The 22,361-nt window shown below is 44.0% G+C and overlaps 1 protein-coding gene across 1 annotated transcript in view; it reads left to right on the top strand.

Annotated features, from left to right (window-relative positions):
• Positions 1–22,361, top strand: part of LOC145413616 (uncharacterized) — a 569,601-nt gene that overhangs the window by 14,436 nt on the left and 532,804 nt on the right. Inside the window, exon 2 of the mRNA XM_080283270.1 lies at positions 9,114–9,244. Within this exon, the coding sequence (XP_080139396.1) occupies positions 9,147–9,244 (98 nt within the window). The 5' untranslated portion in view covers positions 9,114–9,146. The remainder of the gene's footprint in view (positions 1–9,113; positions 9,245–22,361) is intronic.

The following is a 22,361-nucleotide window of genomic DNA, read 5'->3' as shown; positions in this document are numbered from 1 at the left end:
CTTCTCCCACCCCTTCTTTGATCCACTCTTTGCTTACTTCATCTGGCTTGGCCAACCCCCCCCCCCCCTTCAATCATCACCCATTCTCTGCGCGTGGCCATTTCACCTTAATATTGCAGATCCATTTCCACCATACTGCGGCGGCTGCCTCTTTTTTTTTTTTTTTTTTTTTTTTTTTTTTTTTTCCCACGCTGTCATATCATAGGATGGAGGAAGAGTGTGGCGCTGCCAGGGTCGCGAGAGGAGGATGGGCCTCATGGGACGGATTGTCTAGTCTCTGCTCTGAATCAGATGCATAAAAAAAAAAAAAAAAAAAAAGTGATGCAGTATTGTACTTCATTTTCATTAATGTTTTCTCAGTCTACACTGTTCCTACGCTGTTGCATCCTCCCCAATATAGGTGTCTGCATTAGCCGCCAACCTTTCCACCATTGCATCCTGAACATTTACTTCCAAAAGCTTTCAAATTTTCCACATCATCAGAAGTTACTCCAATATATTTCTGTTCGTTCACCGCAGTGCTGCATCCATTTGTACTCGTTCTTCTTCCGTTTATTTCATTCCAGAAAAAATTCTTGTTCTCCACGAAATTTCCTTTAGCTATATTTTTTCCACCTCATTTTCCCTGTGTTCTTTTCCACTCCAGTAACTTTTTTTTTATTTTTCGCAGTTGCCTTACTATACTTGTCCTCTTGTACACTCCTTTCTTGGAAATACCGCACATCTTTGGCCGCTTCGTTCCACCAGCCACTACTTTTTCTTGTTTCCCTCCATTCTCTCCCTTTATACCATACAGTTTCGCAGCACATTCTTTTTCCACGCCTTTTGATCCACCTTTCGCTCAAAGCTACTCCTCTGATTCTCTCTTGGTAACTCGCTGTAACAAATATCATGAACTAATTTAAATTGTAAGAAGTGGCTTGGATTCGTTGGATTTATTTCGCTGCTTGCCGTATTACTGTGGTGTGTACAGTGTAGTGGCGTCAGTTTGTTCCATAGGACATTGTAGTCTTGGCTGACGTTTGGTGCGACACGTGAGGCTGTGCTTGAAATAACACTCGTGTGTTACGCCGGCTGTGAGGAGGAGGGGAGCCGACTCGGGAGGAGGAGAGAAGCCGGCTGTAGAGGGAAAGAGGAGAGTCGGATTAAGAGAGAACGAGAGTCGCCAGTTTGGAGGAAAGGAGAGGAGCCGGCTGGGGAGAAGGGAAGCCGGTTTGGGAGGAGGAAGGGAATCGCCTGGGGAGGAGTGGGGAAGCCAGACTATTCTTGTACATCTCCTGTCACACCTGTCGCCAAAGACATATAGCCACACCTTATTTCTTTGTTTCGCTGTGAATGTTGCTTTTTCTATCTCTTAAACTGTGCCTCGAGACATGCGTGGTGGGTGACAAACCAGGGGTTCTATTTATAATGGAGCCTGCCAAATATTTAACGATAAATAGGTCTCCACAACATTCAGCCATTATCACCGATCGTTCTGCGTTTTACGTTTTGTCACTTTTATACACAGCCATAGGAGAGTTTATAAATGCTGTTTCAGATATGTATTTCCGCATGTGGCTGGCATCATCCACACACACACACACTGAAACAAAAACAATGAATTATTTTGGGTGCGTTGGCAATGTCGCATTCGTAAAGGCCCCGTAAAATTTTAGTCTGAGGGAAAATAAATTATCGCCACTATTAAGGGTTAGGTGCTGGGGGTGTGGGTTTCTGTAGATGTTGCATGTCTTCCTCATCCGATTTTAAATCTTAGAGCGTTAGCTAGATTAAAATGCCTGAAAGTGGGTCTGGAGCAGCGAAGGGGGATTTTCATTCAGCTAACTACGAGTAGAATAGCTTTGCTCAGCCGGAACACTGAATTACCAGGTGGATCTAAAACAACGAAAGGGTTGGTCATGGAGGTTAGAATAGGAAGCCTTACCAACAGGTGTACAGTGTGAGGCTGTTCATGTAACTACTTTACAACTAGGGTGCTTCAGGAACAATTATTTCTTGACAAACGACTGCAGGATGGCAGTATGTTACTATACTGTACTTGCCACAGTCGTTAGTTAGTATTAATTATTGTCTACCCCAAAGACACGGATTATCTGAGTTTTACTTAATATTTACTCTTTCAGAAGGAGGTAAGTGTTGTAACGAGCGATGAGTTCAACATGTTCTCGATTTAATTGTACCCTAGACAATGGGATATTCGTCACGATGAAAGATGTGGAGGATCTGGTTATACTTAATATTGTCTCTGTTATAGAGGTAAAGTCGTATTGTAATGACCGGTAAATTAGTATGCTGCAGACCTAATTATACTCCAGGGAGTGGGATATTGGTCAGGCTGTTTCTTTCACTGGAGTTGACTATTAGGTTGAAAGTAGGGCGTGTGGCAGCGTTATCTGGCAGCTGACGTTATAAGCTGCGTGTTGTGTGGAGATGCAGGTTATCGCCATGCTTAGGCTATTGTCCCCACCTCGCCCCTCCTTGATACTAGCATCCGGGAAACACACACACACACACACACACACACACACACACACACACACACACACACACACACACACACACACACGCACGCACGCACGCACGCGCGCGGGGGGGCGGGGTGGATGAGTTAGGCAGTGATCTTTCACTGCACACACACACACACACACACACACACACACACCACAAAGCCAGCCAGGAGACAGGGCGTGTGTGCTGGGCAATCCACAAGTCATGTCTTCCCTCTTACTATTTTTTAATCAGCCCATACCCCACTGACCGGACTAATGTATGGCCCGGCCTGCACTATAGGTGCAGGGAATCTGTAAACAAACAACGAACTTGCACTGCAGGTGATTTGTTTTGAAGTTGGATCTTGAACCATTAAAACCTACCGTGTTCAAGAACTTAGAGGTATCGGGTAATTAACAAAATGTAATGACACAATGGTCAACAAGAACGACGACAGCTACGGTATGTACTTGTAAAACCCCCCGATTTATTGTAACTACGGTATATACTCGTCAAACGCCCCGATTTATCGTATCATTAGAGGAGCAGTGTAAGATAATATTCGGTCATTTTATTCATAGCGAATTAGTGTTTTGTTTGCATTTAAACGTGTGGATCATACTGATTTTCGTGTCCTCATTAACGCTATAGGAAAGGTATTAAATAAATGGTGTAAGGCCTTTGTAAGTATTGAAATTTCTGTGTACTGCGGAATAGAGGCCCAGGAGTGCGTAGTATTGTAATACGAGTAATGAGATATACCTCGAATACAGCACAGGAATGAACTGAAATTGGTAGGTGTCAGGTGAGGATAAACAACGATATGTAACCATTGCTTCTGGTATTACACTGTGTAATCATGAGAATATAGAGAGGTTTATGGATCTTGAAATGTGATAAAATGTCAGTACTGCCGTAGAAATAAGATTTTTTTTTTTTTTTTTTTTCATAGGTCACGATGCTCATGGGGCATACGTTAACTCCTTCATTCTGAGGACGTACTTAAATTGTAACTCATGCTACCTTCGGACGATTTTATGCAGCCTAGGAAGGGAAAACAGATTGTGAAAGTCGTTTTCCCCAAACTTAATAATATCGTCTGGAGGTGGCGGGGAAAAAAAAAAAAAAAAAAGTCTGGAGGTGATGGGGGAAAACTAAGGAAAAAAAAAAAAGTCCTAGGATTTAAGGGACCAATAGAATTTCGAAGTAGTGGTATAAGTAAAATACGGCCACAGTAAATTCGCAGTCACTAGGTCATAATTAGATATAATTTTGAATTATAACGAAATACTACCATAGCACGGTACAGTACATGAAACCATTCATCACTACCAGTACAGTATGTATGGATCCTCTGCACTGGTAACTAACCAGTTATAGTACAGTGGCAATCCAGAGGCAGAGATGGGTCCCATACTTACTTGAGGAACACGTTTTGTTTGAATCCTAATGGTACACCAGCCTGGGATGGTTGCACTTGTGTAGTGTAGCATTACTGACCACTGGGATACGGCAAGGTAGTATTCGTTCGAAGAAGGAGTACAGGAAACAGATGAATTGATCGGTAACGCTTAGTTCCCGTAGAATATTAAAATGGTTATAAAGAAGGTTGTTGCACCACAGAATGACACTTTTCCTCTAACTCACTTGATTGCAGTATGTTATTTTTAAAATGAGATTTGAATTCAGTTTATATGAGGGAGGGAGGGGTGAGTTGGGGGAGGGTAGTCAAATGGTGGGTGACAGAGTGACTTGGAGGCGTTTTGTCTGCGGCAACCCTTTGCGGGATTAGGGCGTCGGGCTATAGATAGATAGATAGATAGATTATACACACCTCAGATTATCTCAGATAATAATGATAACAAAATAGTAAGCATGTTATTATGTATCTCTTGTGAAATTTTAGCTGCATGAAACTGGCTACTCTTTCTCTTAAGCCGTCACCCTCATGTATCGTCTGCTGCACTACACCTAGACATAACATTTCGTAAGAGTCTAGCATCAGTAGCTTTGCGGCGGGTCATTACGATACTTGCAAGAAAATGAATAAAGAGGCCTGTATTTCAAGCTTACGATTTGTTATTACCAAAATGTCTGTCAGTAAATTCATTTTGGTACTGTACTGAGCATACTAACCTCTTCGCTGTTTGGTTTTCATTTCCTTTTTGCTACCTCCGGACAATTTCTTAAATAACAAAGGAGAGACTTCGAACTGAATGGACTGTAAATAACTCTTAACCCCCTCACTACTAGGGTGCTCTCCAAAGCTGAAAGTAAGCGTCTGGCAGCATCAGTGACCATTCATACATCTTCCAATCCTGTTTAGACCCATGAGGAGCGTAGGAGCCCAGGGCTAGGCAAGTTGGTCCTGACATATAAGATGAGAGTGATCAACCTCACATCCATGAGTGACATTACATGAGCAGTGAACCCCAACCATCCCTTGGATACAAATCTGCACAGACTTAGTCCGATTGGAGCACCTTAATTACCCTCTAAACCACCAGGCGCCACAATTTGGTTATATGGTTACCAGCCAGTATAGTAAATGGTTTCCTGGTGTACAGGAAACAGTTAGGCTTGTCACTCAGTGTAGAGTCACCCGTAGGCAGATGGAAGGCGAAAGAATGAAGGAAAGAAAGACATAAGAAGAAGGAAGGAAGAGAAGAAAGGGCAGACATCCAAAGCAGCACTGCATCGAGTGAGTGGATGGTGAGCGCCGCCACCTGCATAGAAAATCCATCTTCGGGCTGGAGAGATTAGTGAATGATCAAAGGTGTATTTTTTTTTTTTTTTTAACGTAAGATTACGGTAGGTATCCTAGCTTGATAACCTCAACTTCTGAGTATATAGGGAGTATAATACATTCCACACACGCTGTAATATGCTCTTCATACGGCTGTCTATAGTCTAGAGCATGTACACTCGCACCAGAAAGTATCGGTGCAGAATATGTTAAATATTATGACACAGGGAACAAAGGGAACTGGAAATTGCGGTTCTGTCCTCCCACACGCAGGCATCCCAGACGATAGATGACAGCTATATCAGATATAACTCATGTGTCCTTCATAATGCGTAGGAAATGGCCGTAAATGTTGTAATATATACAGGTGTTAACGGGCTGTCAGTGCTGCATGGTCCAATCATTCCGGATGGCATCGCACCCACAGTGCACCGATACTTTCTGGTGCGAGTGTACATAAATGAAAGCATCACTGCTGTCATAAATGAAAGCATCACTATAGTCCCGGAGCACGACTGTGAAGTTGCTGTTATCGTGCCCTGGCAACCTGCCATTCAAACGTGCGTCTGATTTCGTGTATATGAGACGCATGTGATTCGTGTATAATATGTTCGTGTATAATAATATTCATGTATAACATATTCATGCATACTAATATGATTTGTGTATAAGATGATATGAAATCAGACGCACGTTTTGAATGATATGTTGCCAGGGTACGACAATGACGTTCGTTCGTTCGTTAGAAGATATCCTCCACCTGTAGTAGAGGCCGGGCCATACGTTGGCCCGGTCGGTGGGGACGACAATGACAACCTCAGAATCGTGCGCCGCGACTATAATTTTATATCTTGCTGTTAGCAAGAGTTTCTTTCCATTCTGTTGTGTCTATTTAACATTTGTAGTATCACCGGGTTGACTCAATGAATACAGTGGTAGGAAAATAACTGATTAAGTACACAGAGAAAAATGTTTTGTTTCATCAAAGAAAGGCATTTTGTTAAAAAAAAAAAAAATTACAAAATATATTACAATGGCAAATAATCATATAATTGCCACAGCCAAATTTTGCTAGGTTAGCAAAGTTTATTTCATTAATTTAGCAATATCCTTTGCTGGCGCCAAAATTGCCCCCGCACCTTGCTTTTTTTTTTTTTTTTTTTTTTTTTTTTTTAACCACGAAACAAATTTGGCCAAATCAACAATTTTTCAATTTTTTTCCGTGTAGAACATGGCCTTCATCAGTTATTTAGATCTTATTGTATTTTTGTAAATAACGATTTTTTTTTTTTTTTTTTTTTTGAAAGACACAAAGAAAGTATCTTTCTTAAACAAGATATGTTGCTTGTCTTGGTGTGATGCGGTGTCTGGTGTGAAGGGGTATTATTGAGTGTAGGTGTAGTATGTGAAGGTGCGAAAACTTGGTGTGTGGTGTCTGAAGGTGTAGCTACCTACAGGTGTGTGGTGTGTGGAGGTGTGGCGTGCTGTGTGATGTGTGAAGTTGTTGCGCAGGGGCCTGCAGCATATTGAACGTAACGTGCAAATTTGTAGATGATACTTGCAAGTTTACAGCTCTGCGTGCCAACTGTAGTGTAATTTCATAAGCCATACTTCGCAGACATCCGCTCAGTTCACTTTCACAACACACAGAGTAACGCTATTGATTAGGCATATAAATGAGCCACAGGGGTCGGGAAGGCACATTAAAATGACTGAAGAAAATGAAATTGGAACTGGCCCTTAGAATCAAGACTGAATTTATTACAGACGGTAAGCAAGTCATAACTTGGCGATTTAAAAGTAAAATTGCATAGGGTAATGTATTACCGGTATGTACTGATACAAAGGAGTAACCACAGCACCTGTTTGATATGGCCATCGTCAAAAGCAGTGCACATATGTAGATAATCCTTCCAGTGACGTATCACGTTTCGGAAGGTCGTGAAATTTATGGTGTCATTGACTGCCCTCATACAGTTTCCCTATGTAACCTCACTTTTGAATCACCCTTTATAATGGTAACACATCGTTTCGCGTATCGTCTATGAAGGCTTTAACATGCTTGCTTGCGTCGGCATTGATAACCTAATAGCGGATTTCCAAGCTGCTCGATCAATTGTAGCCTCCCTTTTCAGTTCCTTGTCTCTGAGGTCACACTCTATGACCTTGTCGCAGATCGTCAGTCTGTCTCTCGCATCCCTACCCTGTACGTTCGCACTTCTTACCTTCCGCACCCAATTGCTATCCTCCATCCTCTCAACATACTCAGACCATCCCAGTCTACCCCTCCACATCACAGCAATACACTCCAGTCTCTTCCTTCCTCACAACCCCTTAGTCGTAAACCTAGCCCACTCTTCCCCCAGGCCTCACATTCAAGGACGTGCTGCACATCCATCTAATCATTGTCATTTCTGTACGCTTGAGCCTACGAATATCCTCTTCCTTCCTCCCCAGGTCTCACTACCAAACATCATTACACTCCAAACATATGCCGCATACAAAGATCCCTTAGCACGGAGAAAGGGCCCTCTCAGTGTCAGGAGAGGCAACAGCTCCCTGAACTTCCTCCCGTCACTCCTTTCCCTAGCCAGATAGTTCCAGTAACACCTCCATCACGTAACATGTCCCCCACATAAAACTTGTATACAGACTCAAGAGACTCTCCAGCACGATCAGTCCATTCACGCCTGATAATCTATACATGTTCTCTCCGACAGACTGTACGCAGGAAATCAGCATTATCTCGCAGTCCATCTCTAGTACCACCACATAGCCTATCTTATGCACCCGCTTATTACAAACACTGAACAAGATATAGTCACTTCCCACACCCTAGTGGCAAACCGCACATTACCACACTCCCTCTGCTTTGGTAGTACCTCCACCAGTCCTAGATATCATCACTTTTGTTTTATCCACATTTCCTCTCAGACTCTTGTGCCCCATTCCATCTCTTCATTTCCTAAATCATTCCTCCGCCTACCTTTCATTCTCTGCAGTCAGCACAAAGTGATCAGCTTACAACATCTCCATGGGAGTCCAATTTCTGAAGTCACGTGAGAGAGCTTCTAGCACGAGGACAAAAAATAAGGGACTCAAGACTGACCCCTAATGTACTCCAACATTCTTGGAACACTCATTACTCAAATCTCCATTCACTCAACCAGAGTGCAAGAATCCACATGCCACACCTGGCCATAACTACTCTAATCAGCCATTCCTTGAATCCAAGCTTTCTCAGTGCCCACTTCACCACCTCGCTAGAGACGTCGTCAAAGACCTTCTCCAAATCAACAAAGTACTGCTTCTTCCATTTCTTTCCTGTCTATTCTCTCTCTCTCTCTCTCTCTCTCTCTCTCTCTCTGTATATAGCTACATAATATATATATATAGATAGATAGATAGATAGATATAGATAGGTAGGTAGATAGATAGGTAAAATTTATGTGTGTGTTTATATAAGAATTATTTGTGCTCATTTTATTTCATACAATAGAGTATGGTCAGTGGAGAACAAGTAGGGGAGTTTTTTGTAACTGCATTTTTTTTTTTTTTTTTTTTTTTTTTTTTTTTTTAACTTGCCGTGCTTTGGAGAACCATGTCGTATGTAGACACTGATACCTATGGTGGCCGTCCCTTGGTGCTATTTGTTGGTGTGTGAGGGTGCAGTGTATGAGGGTGTGGTATGTGAAGGCAGGGTGTATGAGGGTGTAGCGTCTTAGAAGTAAGATGTTACGATGTGGTGTAAAAGAGTTTGCAGTTTAGGTGTGGTGTGTAAAGATATGGCGTGCAAGTGTGTCATTTAAGGTGTGGCATGTAGGTAGGTGTGGCTTGGTTCTAGTGATCAATACATGGCCTGTTGCGCCGGCAGGTGATCCGTGACGCCGAGAAGCTGGCGTCTCGTATGAAGCATCGAGGGGCGTGTTCCTGCGACAATGATACTGGCGACGGCGCTGGGCTCATGGCGGCCATCCCTCACTCCTTCTACTCCGCCATCCTGCAGTGAGTACATATTCTTCTTTTCCCTTTCTAAATCGTAGTGAACAAACCTTTCTCAAGGTTAAGTGAGGTTGGTGTCGCTACAAACCCCCATAATAATAATGTCACCTGCATATCTTGACTTACCGTCTCCTGCGTGGCTGATGATTAAGATATATATATATATATATATATATATATATATATATATATATATATATATATATATATATATATATGTTTATATATATAATATATAATCATCAGCCGTTTGAGGGTCCACTGCAGGACCGGCCTATCCCGGCCGAAGTGGGGACGATACAGCCTATGTTTCTCTACCAAATGGCTTTGGCTGTCTGGTAGAGATTGTATGTAGGGTGAAAAGTGCATGTATGTGTTATTGTAGTGTTGTAGTGGCTTTGGATGTGTGTGTAGTCTGTGAACCAAGTGTAATCGGCCCGCGCAAGCCGACTAGGTGTAAGCTTACGTTATAGTATGCGACACTGGTTCAGCCACAGCACCCCTAATGTCCGCCAAAGCTGTATGTGGCCGGAAGAACGCTCCCAAAGTTTATTACCCTGGCGGGGCGCGATGTATATATAATACACACGAGAGTGGTAGGTGAGGGCGCTCACCATCCACTCACTCAATGCAGTGCTGTCTCGGATGACTGCCCTTTTCTGTCATCCTTCCTTCTTTCCTTCAGTCCTCTTCTGTCCCATTCTCATCCACCTACTGTATCAGTATCTCCTCTCCTTTTATCTTCCCCCACCCTTTTCTCCTAAATCCTCCTTCGCTGCACCTATTTTCTTTCATTTTTCTTTCCTTCTACCTCTCTCCCCTCTTCTTCCTATGGTTCCTCGTCCCCCCCCAAACACGCACACAGATTTCTTTCCTGTACATGTATCCCTGTCCACTCATCCTTCTCCAGTACTCTTTCACCCTTTTGACTTTTCCTCGCGTCCCCTGCCTCCTTGTCCTTTCCCCGATCCCGCTACCTCGTCGCTCTAATGTTTCCTCTATTTCCTTTTCCATCGCATCTCTCGTCTTTCCCTCCCTCTCCCCTTACCCCTCTCCCCTTACCCCTCTCCCCGCACCCCTCTCCCCGCACCCATGTCTTCCACCTGTGTCTGTCCATTGCACCTTCTTCCTTCCCCTCACCTTTCCTCCTCATCCCCCCTTTTCTCCACTTGTATCCCTCACTCGTATCTTCAACCGATCATCCCCCTCCCCCTCTAAACTATTCTATTTCCTTGATACCATTTCTACCCCTACCGCCCCCACATGGTATCATCTAGCCTGCCTTATCGCTAGCCGAGATAAGGAGTATACTGTCACCCTCCATTGCTTCATCCATTCTGGTTTTCCGATCCGACCTGAGTTCTTATCGGACCTTCAGCTTTTCTCGGTTTCCCTACCATTAGTAATGGTCAAATTATCACCCTCTCTCTCTCTCTCTCTCTACACACACACACACACACACACACACACACACACACACACACACACACACACACACACACTCACCTTTGGTCCATTTAACACCATGAAATTTGAAAATTCCTCGGTATATTAACGCTTGCTAATTGTTGAGGAAGAAGCCTTACCACCACAACTCCCGCTGGTGCTCCAGCAAGTCACGTAGGTGCAGAATTAGTTTTAGTTTTATATAATTTTTACCTCTGCATTACTGTACTCGTACTGTGACTTATTGTAGTATTTTCATACCTGCTACTGTTTGGCAGTTTAGTTTGGAAACGAATAAACTGAATACCTAGGCCCCGACCGTCCATGCTCCCTAGAGAGCAATTGATTCATTGATAAACGGATAAGTGGATTAAAAAATGAGTAAATATTTTCTTGTATTGATTTTCACTCAATATCCCCTCTTCAGTACCATATGAATGATTGTTGCAGTTATCAGAATGAGATTAATTTTCTCATTCCGTACCTTCTATTATATCCTGAATTTACAAATATTTTGGTTATATAATGGAGGAGCATGAAGTAATAATAATAAAATCGTTTGTATTAGTCTTACACAAAGCGAAGTAGGGAAGTAACTGCTATAATATGACGTCATAATCGTACAGCTTCGCCAGGGAAGTAAACGTAATAAAATCTGACACTGACATTGAGCACCCTTATGCAAGGACCAGTGAGAACATGAGAAGGGAGGTGGGGTGAGGTGACACGTGACGAAGCAAGCGGTGGAATGTAAGAGGATGTGACGTGACCTGAGTGGTGTGGTGAAAGGGAGAAGAGAGGGGAGTGAAATAGGGTGATTTTACAGAGTATTGTGGGATAGGATGGTGAAGTGAATTGTTGTCGGAGAGTAAATGGAGTAAGGCGGAATAGTTAGATGAGTGTGGGTAGGATTATGGGATGTGGTGGGATGGGAGGTTGTGATGAAGATGAAGTTGGATGGGAGGGTGAAGTGAGGAAGGCTGACGACTGGGGAGGTGTACCCTCGTAACGTCGTTAGGTAGGGTCGTCTGCTGCCAGATTGTTGTCTGTGTTTTTTGTTGTGCCCCGTGATCATGACATACAACTGTCTCCTCCCACCCGAACACAGACCGCACCCTGTCACCTCTTTGCTTGTCACAGCCTCCTACGGCTTCTCACTGACACTTGTCTCTTGATGTCACACACCGTCTGTCTTTACCTCATTCATCCTTTCTGTACGACATTCATCCTCTCACCACCATATTCATGCTCCCACATTCACATCGGTCTTGCTCTCATTACCACATTGTGTATCTTTGTACAATACCATATTCTTGCCCTCACAAGCACATTCTTTCTCCCTCCGCCACATTCATGCTCTTATTACTACAGTCTGCCTCTCTCTGCCACATTTTTGCTCTCACAGCCATCTTCTGCATCTCTCTGCCACATTCATGCCGTCACTACCACATGCTGCCTCCTTGTACCACATTTATGATCTCACTACCAGATACTCTCTCTCTCTCTCTCTCTCTCTCTCTCTCTCTCATTCCTGTTCTCACAACCACATTTTACCTCTCTGTACCAGTCATGCTTTCACAGCCACATTCGTTCTCTTCACCACATTCATACACATTCTTCCCGTGTGATGCTGCCTTATTCTGCTCCATATCACCATGACAACCACATCCTCACTTTGCCACAACGCACTACACATTTGCACGGTCTGTCTCTAGGAGCGGACTTATATTGAGTATGAGGCTAATAGAGATTTTATTGGTCTCATATTTTATAGTGCGTTTATTTTTGTTAAGCCAAAATCAATGGAAAATGCGGTGGTTAAGAGCGGGTTTTGTCTATAGTGCTTTAATATGTGGAAATTACAATGGCAACGTGTGTCCTATGTTCTGTGACCGTGACTTAGGGCAGTAGCTTACTGATGAATGTATTTGTATGCACGCATATTTAAATGTACGAGTGTATGTATGTATGTAATATCTAAGAAAATTAGCCACAGACCTCAAGTATTCCCAGTGTGCACCTCTCTCTCTCTCTCTCTCTCTCTCTCTCTCTCTCTCTCTCCTGCGTATTGCAAATGGTAATGCAACTCCTTTGGCCAAGTGGTTCTTTATTACCTATTCTGCACTGTAATTGCTCCCGGGAACTGGATGTGATGCATACCACCGTCACTTTTATGGAAAGTAATTGATTATTCAGAGGCAGATGAGGGTACACAGCTGCACTGGATGGTCTGGTGATCAGAGATATGGTTTGCTGTCTGGAAAGATACGAGTTCAATCCCATGATGGAGCGGGGACCTGTCTGATGGTTTGAACATCGTTAAAAGTCTTTACTGATCTTGCACAAGATTTACCGACGTGTCCAAAAAACATCCTGGCTAATACCGTCACACCAGTCTTGAATGTGATAGTATGTATTCAGTATACAGTAGACGGTGGGTATTAGCGTCAAAATAGTGACATGTGAAGAAATGTGGTACGGAGAAGGACTGTTGGACATCAGCGAAAGGACCGTCAAGGTTATACCCAGAGTCGGAAAAAAAAGTATCGTATTATTAATCTTATTAACAGTTTCTTTCCCCGGACCTAAACCAACGTTATGTTGAGCCGCAATCATTGGGTTTAAGTTCAATAGTGTTTCTGCCTTATCAGATTATTTATGCATATCTGCCTGTCAGTATGTCAATTGCCCGACGACGCTTCTTACGAGGGGTGGCTTCGACATTTGGAACCTCCATGCATTTCTGTTCCAACACAGTAACGACCCCTCTTTCAACGACACACCAACAGCCCATACATTCTCCTGGACATCATCTCTCCCCCTTTATCTGCCGTACATCTCCTTCTCCCTCTTCTTTATATGGGAGGTTTGTTATATTCTGGTCCATGATACCTTGTGTACGCCAGCTGTGTAGGTGTTAACCTACTGAATCCGATAGACAGACAGACACACACGTATCCTCCCAAAGTGTAATGAATACATAGCGGAAGAAGTCGAACAGTCTAAATCACGCACTACTAGAGGACTAGAGGAAGATTTACAGTTTTTATATTTCGGCAGTTGTAAATATTATTCAGACGGAACTGGGAAGCTGGTTATTTCTTTGACTGTACCAGACTGGTTTATTTCTCGTGCCTTCAGATGATTTTCTTAATCTTGCGAGACCCCATGCATTGACTTGGAAAATTTAGATTTGGCCGTCTCAGTTCGAAGTTTTCGTCTTAATTGTATAAATCGTCTGGAAATAGCAAAAATAAAGTTTTATTAATTCGCTCTTTTGTAGGAGTAAAAGAAAAAATACCTATAAGAGAAAAAAGTGTGCGAAAAGAAAGTTAGGGCGTCAGCGAGTATACCACACCTTCTCTTATCCTATCCATGCATTGCTACTCTAAACCCCGTCAGTCGATCATGTATTTTTAAATATATCCCAGCCATCTCCAGAGGATTTCATTCACCTTTAGATGGGCTAATGAAAGGCTCCCCGGAGCTGATTAAAATCGTTTGGGGATGACAGTAAAGGGAAAAGGGCTTCCTCGGCCCGAAGGTGTTAAATTTATTCAGTGCTAATCTTCCTCCAGTCCCACCTGAATTTCCTTCGATAATTAGTGCTTATCATTTCCGCACTTTTTCTTTACCAACTTCATTATTTGATCCCAATTTTCATATTACCCCAGCTTTATCTGCAAGTTTCCTTTCCTAACTTTCTTCTAAGTTTATTATACTCTCATTTCCCAGCTGTATTATTTTATTTAATTCCCAACTCAACTCCAGTTTATTATTTTATCAGCTTTTAAATTATTCCAACCTATTTTCTCCCAGCCTCATATGAACTTCATCCAACGCCATTATTTTTTCTCGTACATCACTTGTCAACTCCTTCACTAGGAGTGTGTCCCACCAAGTTGAATAAACTCGTCTGCCGGTATCAAGAACAATGTTAAATGAAGGGATTAATGGAGACTATGCAACTCCATAACTACGAAAGATTTGCTCAGATAAACTCACTTGATGGTAGCAAAATAAGTGAAGAAGACTCTATAGTACTGAAGCTCACATTTTTGAGTTTTTGTTACTCATCACTACGAGACATCCACCTTACCCTAAAGGAACTCCTGTGGCGGTAGCAAGAATAAACGAAATAGGTGCCATCGGGCTGAAAGTTATTGTGTAGCCTGGAAAGAGCGGGAATAAAGTTAAGGGTCGTATTCTGAGTGGCTTTACATTTTTCATGGCATTTATTTTCAGCTGTTTATTTTTTAGTGATGCAAACTATGTCCATGATAAAATAAGAACATACACGAGAATTTCAAGGTAATAGTCATCATGAATAGCTAAGGGAAACGTGGTACGAAGCCTACAGTGTCAGTCAGAATACGGTGGCGTTAAGAGTATGGAAAGTGAGGAGGGGATGGGACAGTAAAAGGGGAGGGGGGATGCTGGGACGGTATCCAGGTAGCACGTACACATGAACGCAAGCGGTCATGCCACAACACACACACCACTACTTTAATGCAGCGACCTTGGCATCCACTGCTGTTGCATGTTAAGGGGACGGGGAAGGGAGGGGAAAGAGTGAGAGGGCAGGGGGGGATAATAGGAGGAAGAGGGGTCTGTTGAGGGGAAGGGAGGTGGGTTGTGTGAGATTGCATCTGAGGGTGAGGGATGGGTGAGAAGGGAGAGGGATGCTGTGAAGGGAGGGTAGAGGTAGGGATGTTAGGTGGTAGAAGGGAAGGGGCCTTTGTGTGGTGGGAGTGTAAGGGCAATAAAAAAAAGGGAGGGGGAGTACAGATGAGGAGAAGGGGAGTCTCTTGTGAAGTGGAAGGGGATGAAAGAGAGGAGATCTTGTCAGGGGAAGCAGTGAGGGGAGGATGGGGGAAGAGAGGATTCTTGTGAAGTGACAGAGAAATGGATGAGAGAGAGAGAGAGAGAGAGAGCAGGGGAAAACGTGAGGAGAGAAGTTAAAATGGGGATCAGGGGAGAGGGAGTCTTGTGTAGAGGAGACATGTATCATGATGAGACTGGGGATGAGAAAGAATATTGAGGAGAGGGGGATCATGTGAAGGGAGGGGGATGAGGGGACAGGGATACCGAGGGCGGGGGCAAGCATGGAGGTGAGAACAGGGAGAGGGGGAGTGAGGCAATGGGAGCTGCAGAGAAAGGAGGGGATAATTAGAACCGGGCTGAGGGGAGGGGATTGGAGGGGAGAAGGGATAATAGAAGGAATTGTTGCCATGGAGAGAGAGGAGAATGTGGATGAAGCGGTAGAGGTGACAGGAAGTAGATAAGAGGAAGGTGACATAAAAGAAATAAAGATAAGGGTGGAAGTGAGGGAGAAAGAACAGAGAACTGAGAAGTGGAAGTGTAGGAGGTTTAGATAGGGCGTGATGGTGATGATGATGATATGATGTTGAGGAGGAGGACGAAGGGGAGGATGGATAGTTGAATGGTATAGAGTGAGTGGAAGAGGGATGGTAAGGAAAGTGAAGAATATAAACGAAGTGCTGGATATATATATATATATATATATATATATATATATATATATATATATATATATATATATATATAATATTCAGGGAGAGAGAGAGAGAGAGAGAGGAAGAGAGAGATAAAGTGAACTGGGAGTGCGCAGGAAGATAGGCGAGGAGTAGAATATGTAATAGAGCAAGGATAGGGGAGAAAAAACGAGACGAATAGGGAATGGAGGAATGAAGGAGAAGGAAGCAAGAGACAGAGCGGAGAGACAGGAAAGTAAGAGAAGAAAAGCGGAGGGAGGGAGGGGGATGATTGCTACCCTGCACTGATGAGGGAAGCGAAATTGTTGCTTTTGGCCAAACCAACAATGTGACGCCATCACCACCACTACCACCACCACATGACTTCACAAAGCAGTCATAATCCCTGCACTGTAATAAGTTGCACTACACAACCCTATACTGTATCACACATGTGCTGCATTAAACTGAACTGCGCCGCACCGCACTGCACCGCTTCACACTACACCACACCACACTACACTACACTACGTGACACTGTGCTGCAGTACACAACACAGCTGCAATACGCCGTACCACACTACGTTACACTATACTGCTCTACAGTACATTACACTACACTATACTGCACTACACTAAGTGTACACTGCACTACACTACATTATACCGCATTACACAAATGTACTGCAATACACTACACTACACTACACTACATTACACAAATGTACTGCAATACACTACACTACACTACACTACATTACACTTTACAGTGCACTGAACTACAATACATTGCACTGCACTGACCACCACCATCTCAGTATTCATCGGACACTGCCACTACACACCCACCCACCAATACTACTCTACACCACACAAAATCGCTAAACTAACACACTGAATACTACGCAGCATTGCACTGCACAGCACTGCTCTTCACTGCTCTGCGCTGCGCTGCACTTTGCCGCATTATATATACCATACCACATCATATCGCTCACGTCACGCCACACCACAATTTATCACATCACACTACAGTGCACTATACTACACTATTCTGCATTATACTCCAGTACTCTACATTGCACTGTACTACACTGCACTGCCCTGCACTACACTGCACTGCCCTGCACTACACTGCACTGCCCTGCACTACACTGCACTGCCCTGCACTACACTGCACTGCCCTGCACTACACTACACTGCCCTGCACTACATTCATCATGCACCTCACGGCTCCCCCCCCCCCACACACACTTTTAGCCTGCTACACTAAGCTACGAAACTTCTATTACGCACTAACTACATCACACCACACCGCACCGTACTACACACTACACAACACTACACATTATACTCATTACTCAACCAGCACAGTCATTGCACCATAACCCAACCACCACACCACACCACACCACACCATACCACACCTCACCACACCACACCACACCACACCACAGAGCACTTGGAAAGAGTACGCCACCTCATACTGCAACCACATCTCTGCCTGAGAACACTACCTCACCACAACAGCTTCATTGCTTTGACATCGCTACCACCTTACCGCAACACCATCACAGCTGTAATACCTCACGATCACAGCCACACCACTACCATATGTCACTGCCATAATCCCACACCACAACGACCTCACCACCACTACCACAACACCGCCATATTACTCCACTGTCGTCACCACAGCGGCACTCCAAAACACACTGAACCACCACTCCACTTGCACCACACTACTGTATAGTCTCTGCACTGCACCTTAACCACAAGAATTCGTAACCCCACATTGTACAGTATACGAGAGAGAGAGAGAGAGAGAGAGAGAGAGAGAGAGTTAAAACTGCTTTAACTCTTGCCTGGAAGAATGAATATTTAACGTGAACTTGAAGGCTGTAAGGAATGGTAGTGGAGCGTATCGTGTTGACTCTTGACGTTAGGTTAGTTGCAGAGAGAAGTTTACCGTACCACCACCACACATACTTGCATCATCACACTTCCTCACGTACACCACCATACTAGCAATTACAGTTTACTTATAATACCACACTTCTTTGTACCATCACACATCTTTGCTTACACAGTCACATCTTTACTGACATCACACTTCTCTACTGACATGGTCTCACTTCTCTACTGACATGGTCTCACTTCTCTACTGACATGGTCTCACTTCTTTACTGACATCGTCACACTTCTATATGACTGACACCACCACACTTTCTTACTGACACAACCACACCTTTTTTTTTTTTTTTTTTTTTTTTTTTTTTTTTCTGACACCGACACACTTTTTTTACTGACACCGACACACTTCTTTACTGACACCACCACACTCCAGTACTCACACCGCAGTACCTACCACCATCGCACGTCAAGACTACCTCATCATAACCACACCACAACCACCATATAACACTGCATCGCCATAACCACAGCCACCACATCACCACAGCCACAGTACAAACACCACCATCGGAACAACACCACACCACCACTACCACCACTACACAGTAAACAAGGGGAGAGAGGGTTGAAGAATGCCGCGTGAGTAATGAGTATTGAACATAGGCATTAATGGTGGAAGGCACGGTGGGCAGATACACTATCATGTTGACACAGAGGCTGGAGAGAGGAATGGACCTGCCATATCACCACCAGGCTTCACTTTCTCGCAATACCACATTTCGCTACCACACTTCAGTCACATTTTACCACAGACGTTCACCACCTCACTGCCTGACCTCACACCGTCACATTTACACCTCTACATTCCCTTGGCTTCCTCACACCGCCACACTCTCATTACTTCATCACGCTAGTTCAGTACCTCACACCACCGCACTACCTCACATTATCTACACCACGGCACTACCTCACATTACCTACACCACGACACTACCTCACATTATCTACACCACGACACTACCTCACATTATCTACACCACGGCACTACCTCACATTATCTACACCACGACACTACCTCACATTATCTACACCACGACACTACCTCACATTATCTACACCACGACACTACCTCACATTATCTACACCACGGCACTACCTCACATTACCTCACACCATCGCACTACTTCACATACCTCACACCACCGCATTTCTTCACACCACCGCACTTCTTCACACCACCGCACTTCTTCCCGCCACCGCGCTTCTTCACGCCACCGCACGTCACCGCCTATTCACGCCACCTCACTTCTTCACGCCACCGCACTTCTTCACGCCACCGCACGTCACCGCCTCATAACACCACACTTCGCCTCCCTACAACTTCCTCATAAATCCATTTTGCACCTCCAACAACACCATTCTTCACCTGCACATAACCCACACTTGCTTACACCATTACACTGCGTCTCACCAGTGTACTTCTTCACATGGCCAGCATAATTTACTAACACATATCACCACTGATATTCTGTGTCACATTTGTATCACACTGACCTTCCCTCACCATCAGACTTCCCCAACATTGCATCTTCACCTCTTAAGCACACCTCTCCGCCTTCACTTCTCCAGTACACATTTCACCTTCACCTCTCACAAATACACTTCAGAAATTTCTCACCGCCATAGACGACTTTGGTAGTACCTAGTCATCACCCACCTTCCCCCACCACACACCACCGTCACCATCACCATCACAGTTTTTGTCGCACCACCACTAATATTCTGCTATTACTTCCAGAGCCCTATGTCATTCACTACTTTTAGGTAACAGCCAGTCTAATTTTCTTATTCAGTGTATAGGGATCTAAGGCAAGGCTACAGCAGTCCAGAATAAGGGTAAGTGACAGGCCTGCAACGTGTGTGGCATTCCCTCTCTTGGGATTCTGACCCATGCGTAGCACGTAAAACGGGGTCAGAAAGATGTGCTGTGTGTGTGTGTGTGTGTGTGTGTGTGTGTGTGTGTGTGTGTGTGTGTGTGTGTGTGTGTGTGTGTGTGTGTGTGTACTTGCGTGTGTGTATGTACTTGCTTGTGAGTTTAACTGTTGGACCTTTGATCGCCATGCACAGCACATTAATATGTATGAGTCTTTTACATCAGACAGTTGCTTCATTAATATTCACTGCCAAACGTCCTTGTCCTTCGCAACACAGCCCCTGCCTCAGCACTTAATGCAGCCGCCACCACCACCACCACCACCACTACATTGCTCTCATAACGAAACACTATAGCTCCTTGTATTGCTGCATATTCTTCATCATCACGCCTTTCATGACAGTCAGTACAAGTAGACATCATCGCACCAAATATCATTACACATCATTCATAATGTCACATTGCTTGCCACATTTCATTGCCTTATGCATCAAAGCACTACATATCGCTGCATCATTCATTGTACAACTACATTTCAAAACACAATTCATCTTAACATTATACTGTATGTTACACTGTGGTGAAATATAGTGACTGAACCATTCAGCGCATGCCATCACAACGGCACGTCACAGTGTAGCATGCAGTTCAGGCCGCACTGCATCATTCATTACATCATCATATCTCACTTTACCATTCATCTTAGCACTACAGCATTCATCACACATCTCACCGAAGCGTCACTACACGACTCATCTCAGATCTCACTACGGTACATCATTCATTACACCACGTGCCCGTTTCACCCACGCTCATATACATCAGAGAATGTAGTAGTTGCACATCACATTCCAACAGGCTTGACTTCCAACCCGCTTGACTTCTGTCGTCAAACACCTGTACGTAATTACTGGAGCACAGCCTCAGTAGTGTGTGTGTGTGTGTGTGTGTGTGTGTGTGTGTGTTAAAATGTAAAATTATCATGGGGAATAAATAAGGATTGTAGAGATGATCACCATTATGGAATGATAATGATAATAAAAATAATAAAAAATAAAATAATAATCTGTCTTTCTATCTATAGCCCGACGCCCTAATCCCGCAAAGGGTGGCCGCAGACAAAACTTCTCCAAGTCTCTTTGTCACCCATTTGACTACCCACCCCACTCCCCCCTCCCTCATATACCTCTCAACTCCATCCCTCCACCTCATCCTTGGTCCACCCCTCCCTCTCCCTCCTTCCACCTCACCTACGTACACCCTCTTAGTCAGTGTTTCATTCTCTATTCTCTCCACATGTTCAAACCACCTCAGTGTATTTCTCCTAATCTTCTCAACCACATCCTCATCCACCCCACAACGTTCCTTCACTTCTTCATTCGTCAACCTGTCCCTCCATGTCACTCCACATGCTTCCCTCAAGTAACTCAATTCCGCTGCTCTCACTGTTGACCTGTTCCCCTCTTCCAAGGCCCACGCCTCGCTTCCCTACGTCAGGGTAGGGATCACAATACTATCATGCAGTGACTTCTTAACTTCTATACTCACCTCCCTATTTCTCATCACTGCTTTCAGTGAACCAACAACCTTCCTTCCCTGCTGTACCCTTTCACGCACTTCATCCCCCAAAGTTCCATCCTTACCCATCACACTACCCAAGTACTTGAATGCACTCTCATTCTCCACATCCTCACCATCCAACCTCACTGTACATTCTGTGATTTCATTCCTCTCAAACACCATAACTTTAATCTTGTTTACATTAACTTTCAGATTCCTCTTCCTACACACTGTCCCCAATTCATTCACTAAACCTTGCAACTCCCATTCATCTTCACTCAACAGTACTGTATCATTAGCAAACAGCAACACCGGAATCTTCCAGATCTCACCCTCACTCATTAGAGCCACCCCGACATCCACTGCCTTACCTTGCGCCTCCTTTACAACCCCATCCATGTATATATTAAACAGCCATGGAGACATCACATAACCCTGTTTCAGTCCCACATTGAGATCAAAGAACTCACTCAGCTCGCCATCCACTCGCACCGTAGCCCTAGCTCCTTCATACATACTCTTCACAGCACTCAACAATTTCCCCTCCACTCCATATATTCTTAATACCTTCCACATACCTTGCCTATCTCTTCTGTCATATGCTTTCTCCAAGTCCATGAAGGCAGCATACACTTTCTTTCCCTTCTCTAGATACTTCTCCACTAAATATCTTAGAACAAATATCTGATCTACACACCCTTTTCCCTTCCTAAATCCCTCTTGTTCTTCTCCAACTAGCTCCTCTGTCATATGCCTAACCCTATCAATCATA

This window comes from Coenobita brevimanus, chromosome 97 (assembly GCF_032717465.1).
Source record: "Coenobita brevimanus isolate Jiangsu-jjx chromosome 97, ASM3271746v2, whole genome shotgun sequence".
In the NCBI taxonomy this organism is placed as follows: domain Eukaryota; kingdom Metazoa; phylum Arthropoda; class Malacostraca; order Decapoda; family Coenobitidae; genus Coenobita; species Coenobita brevimanus.
This window is presented reverse-complemented; position numbering and strand designations above follow the sequence as displayed.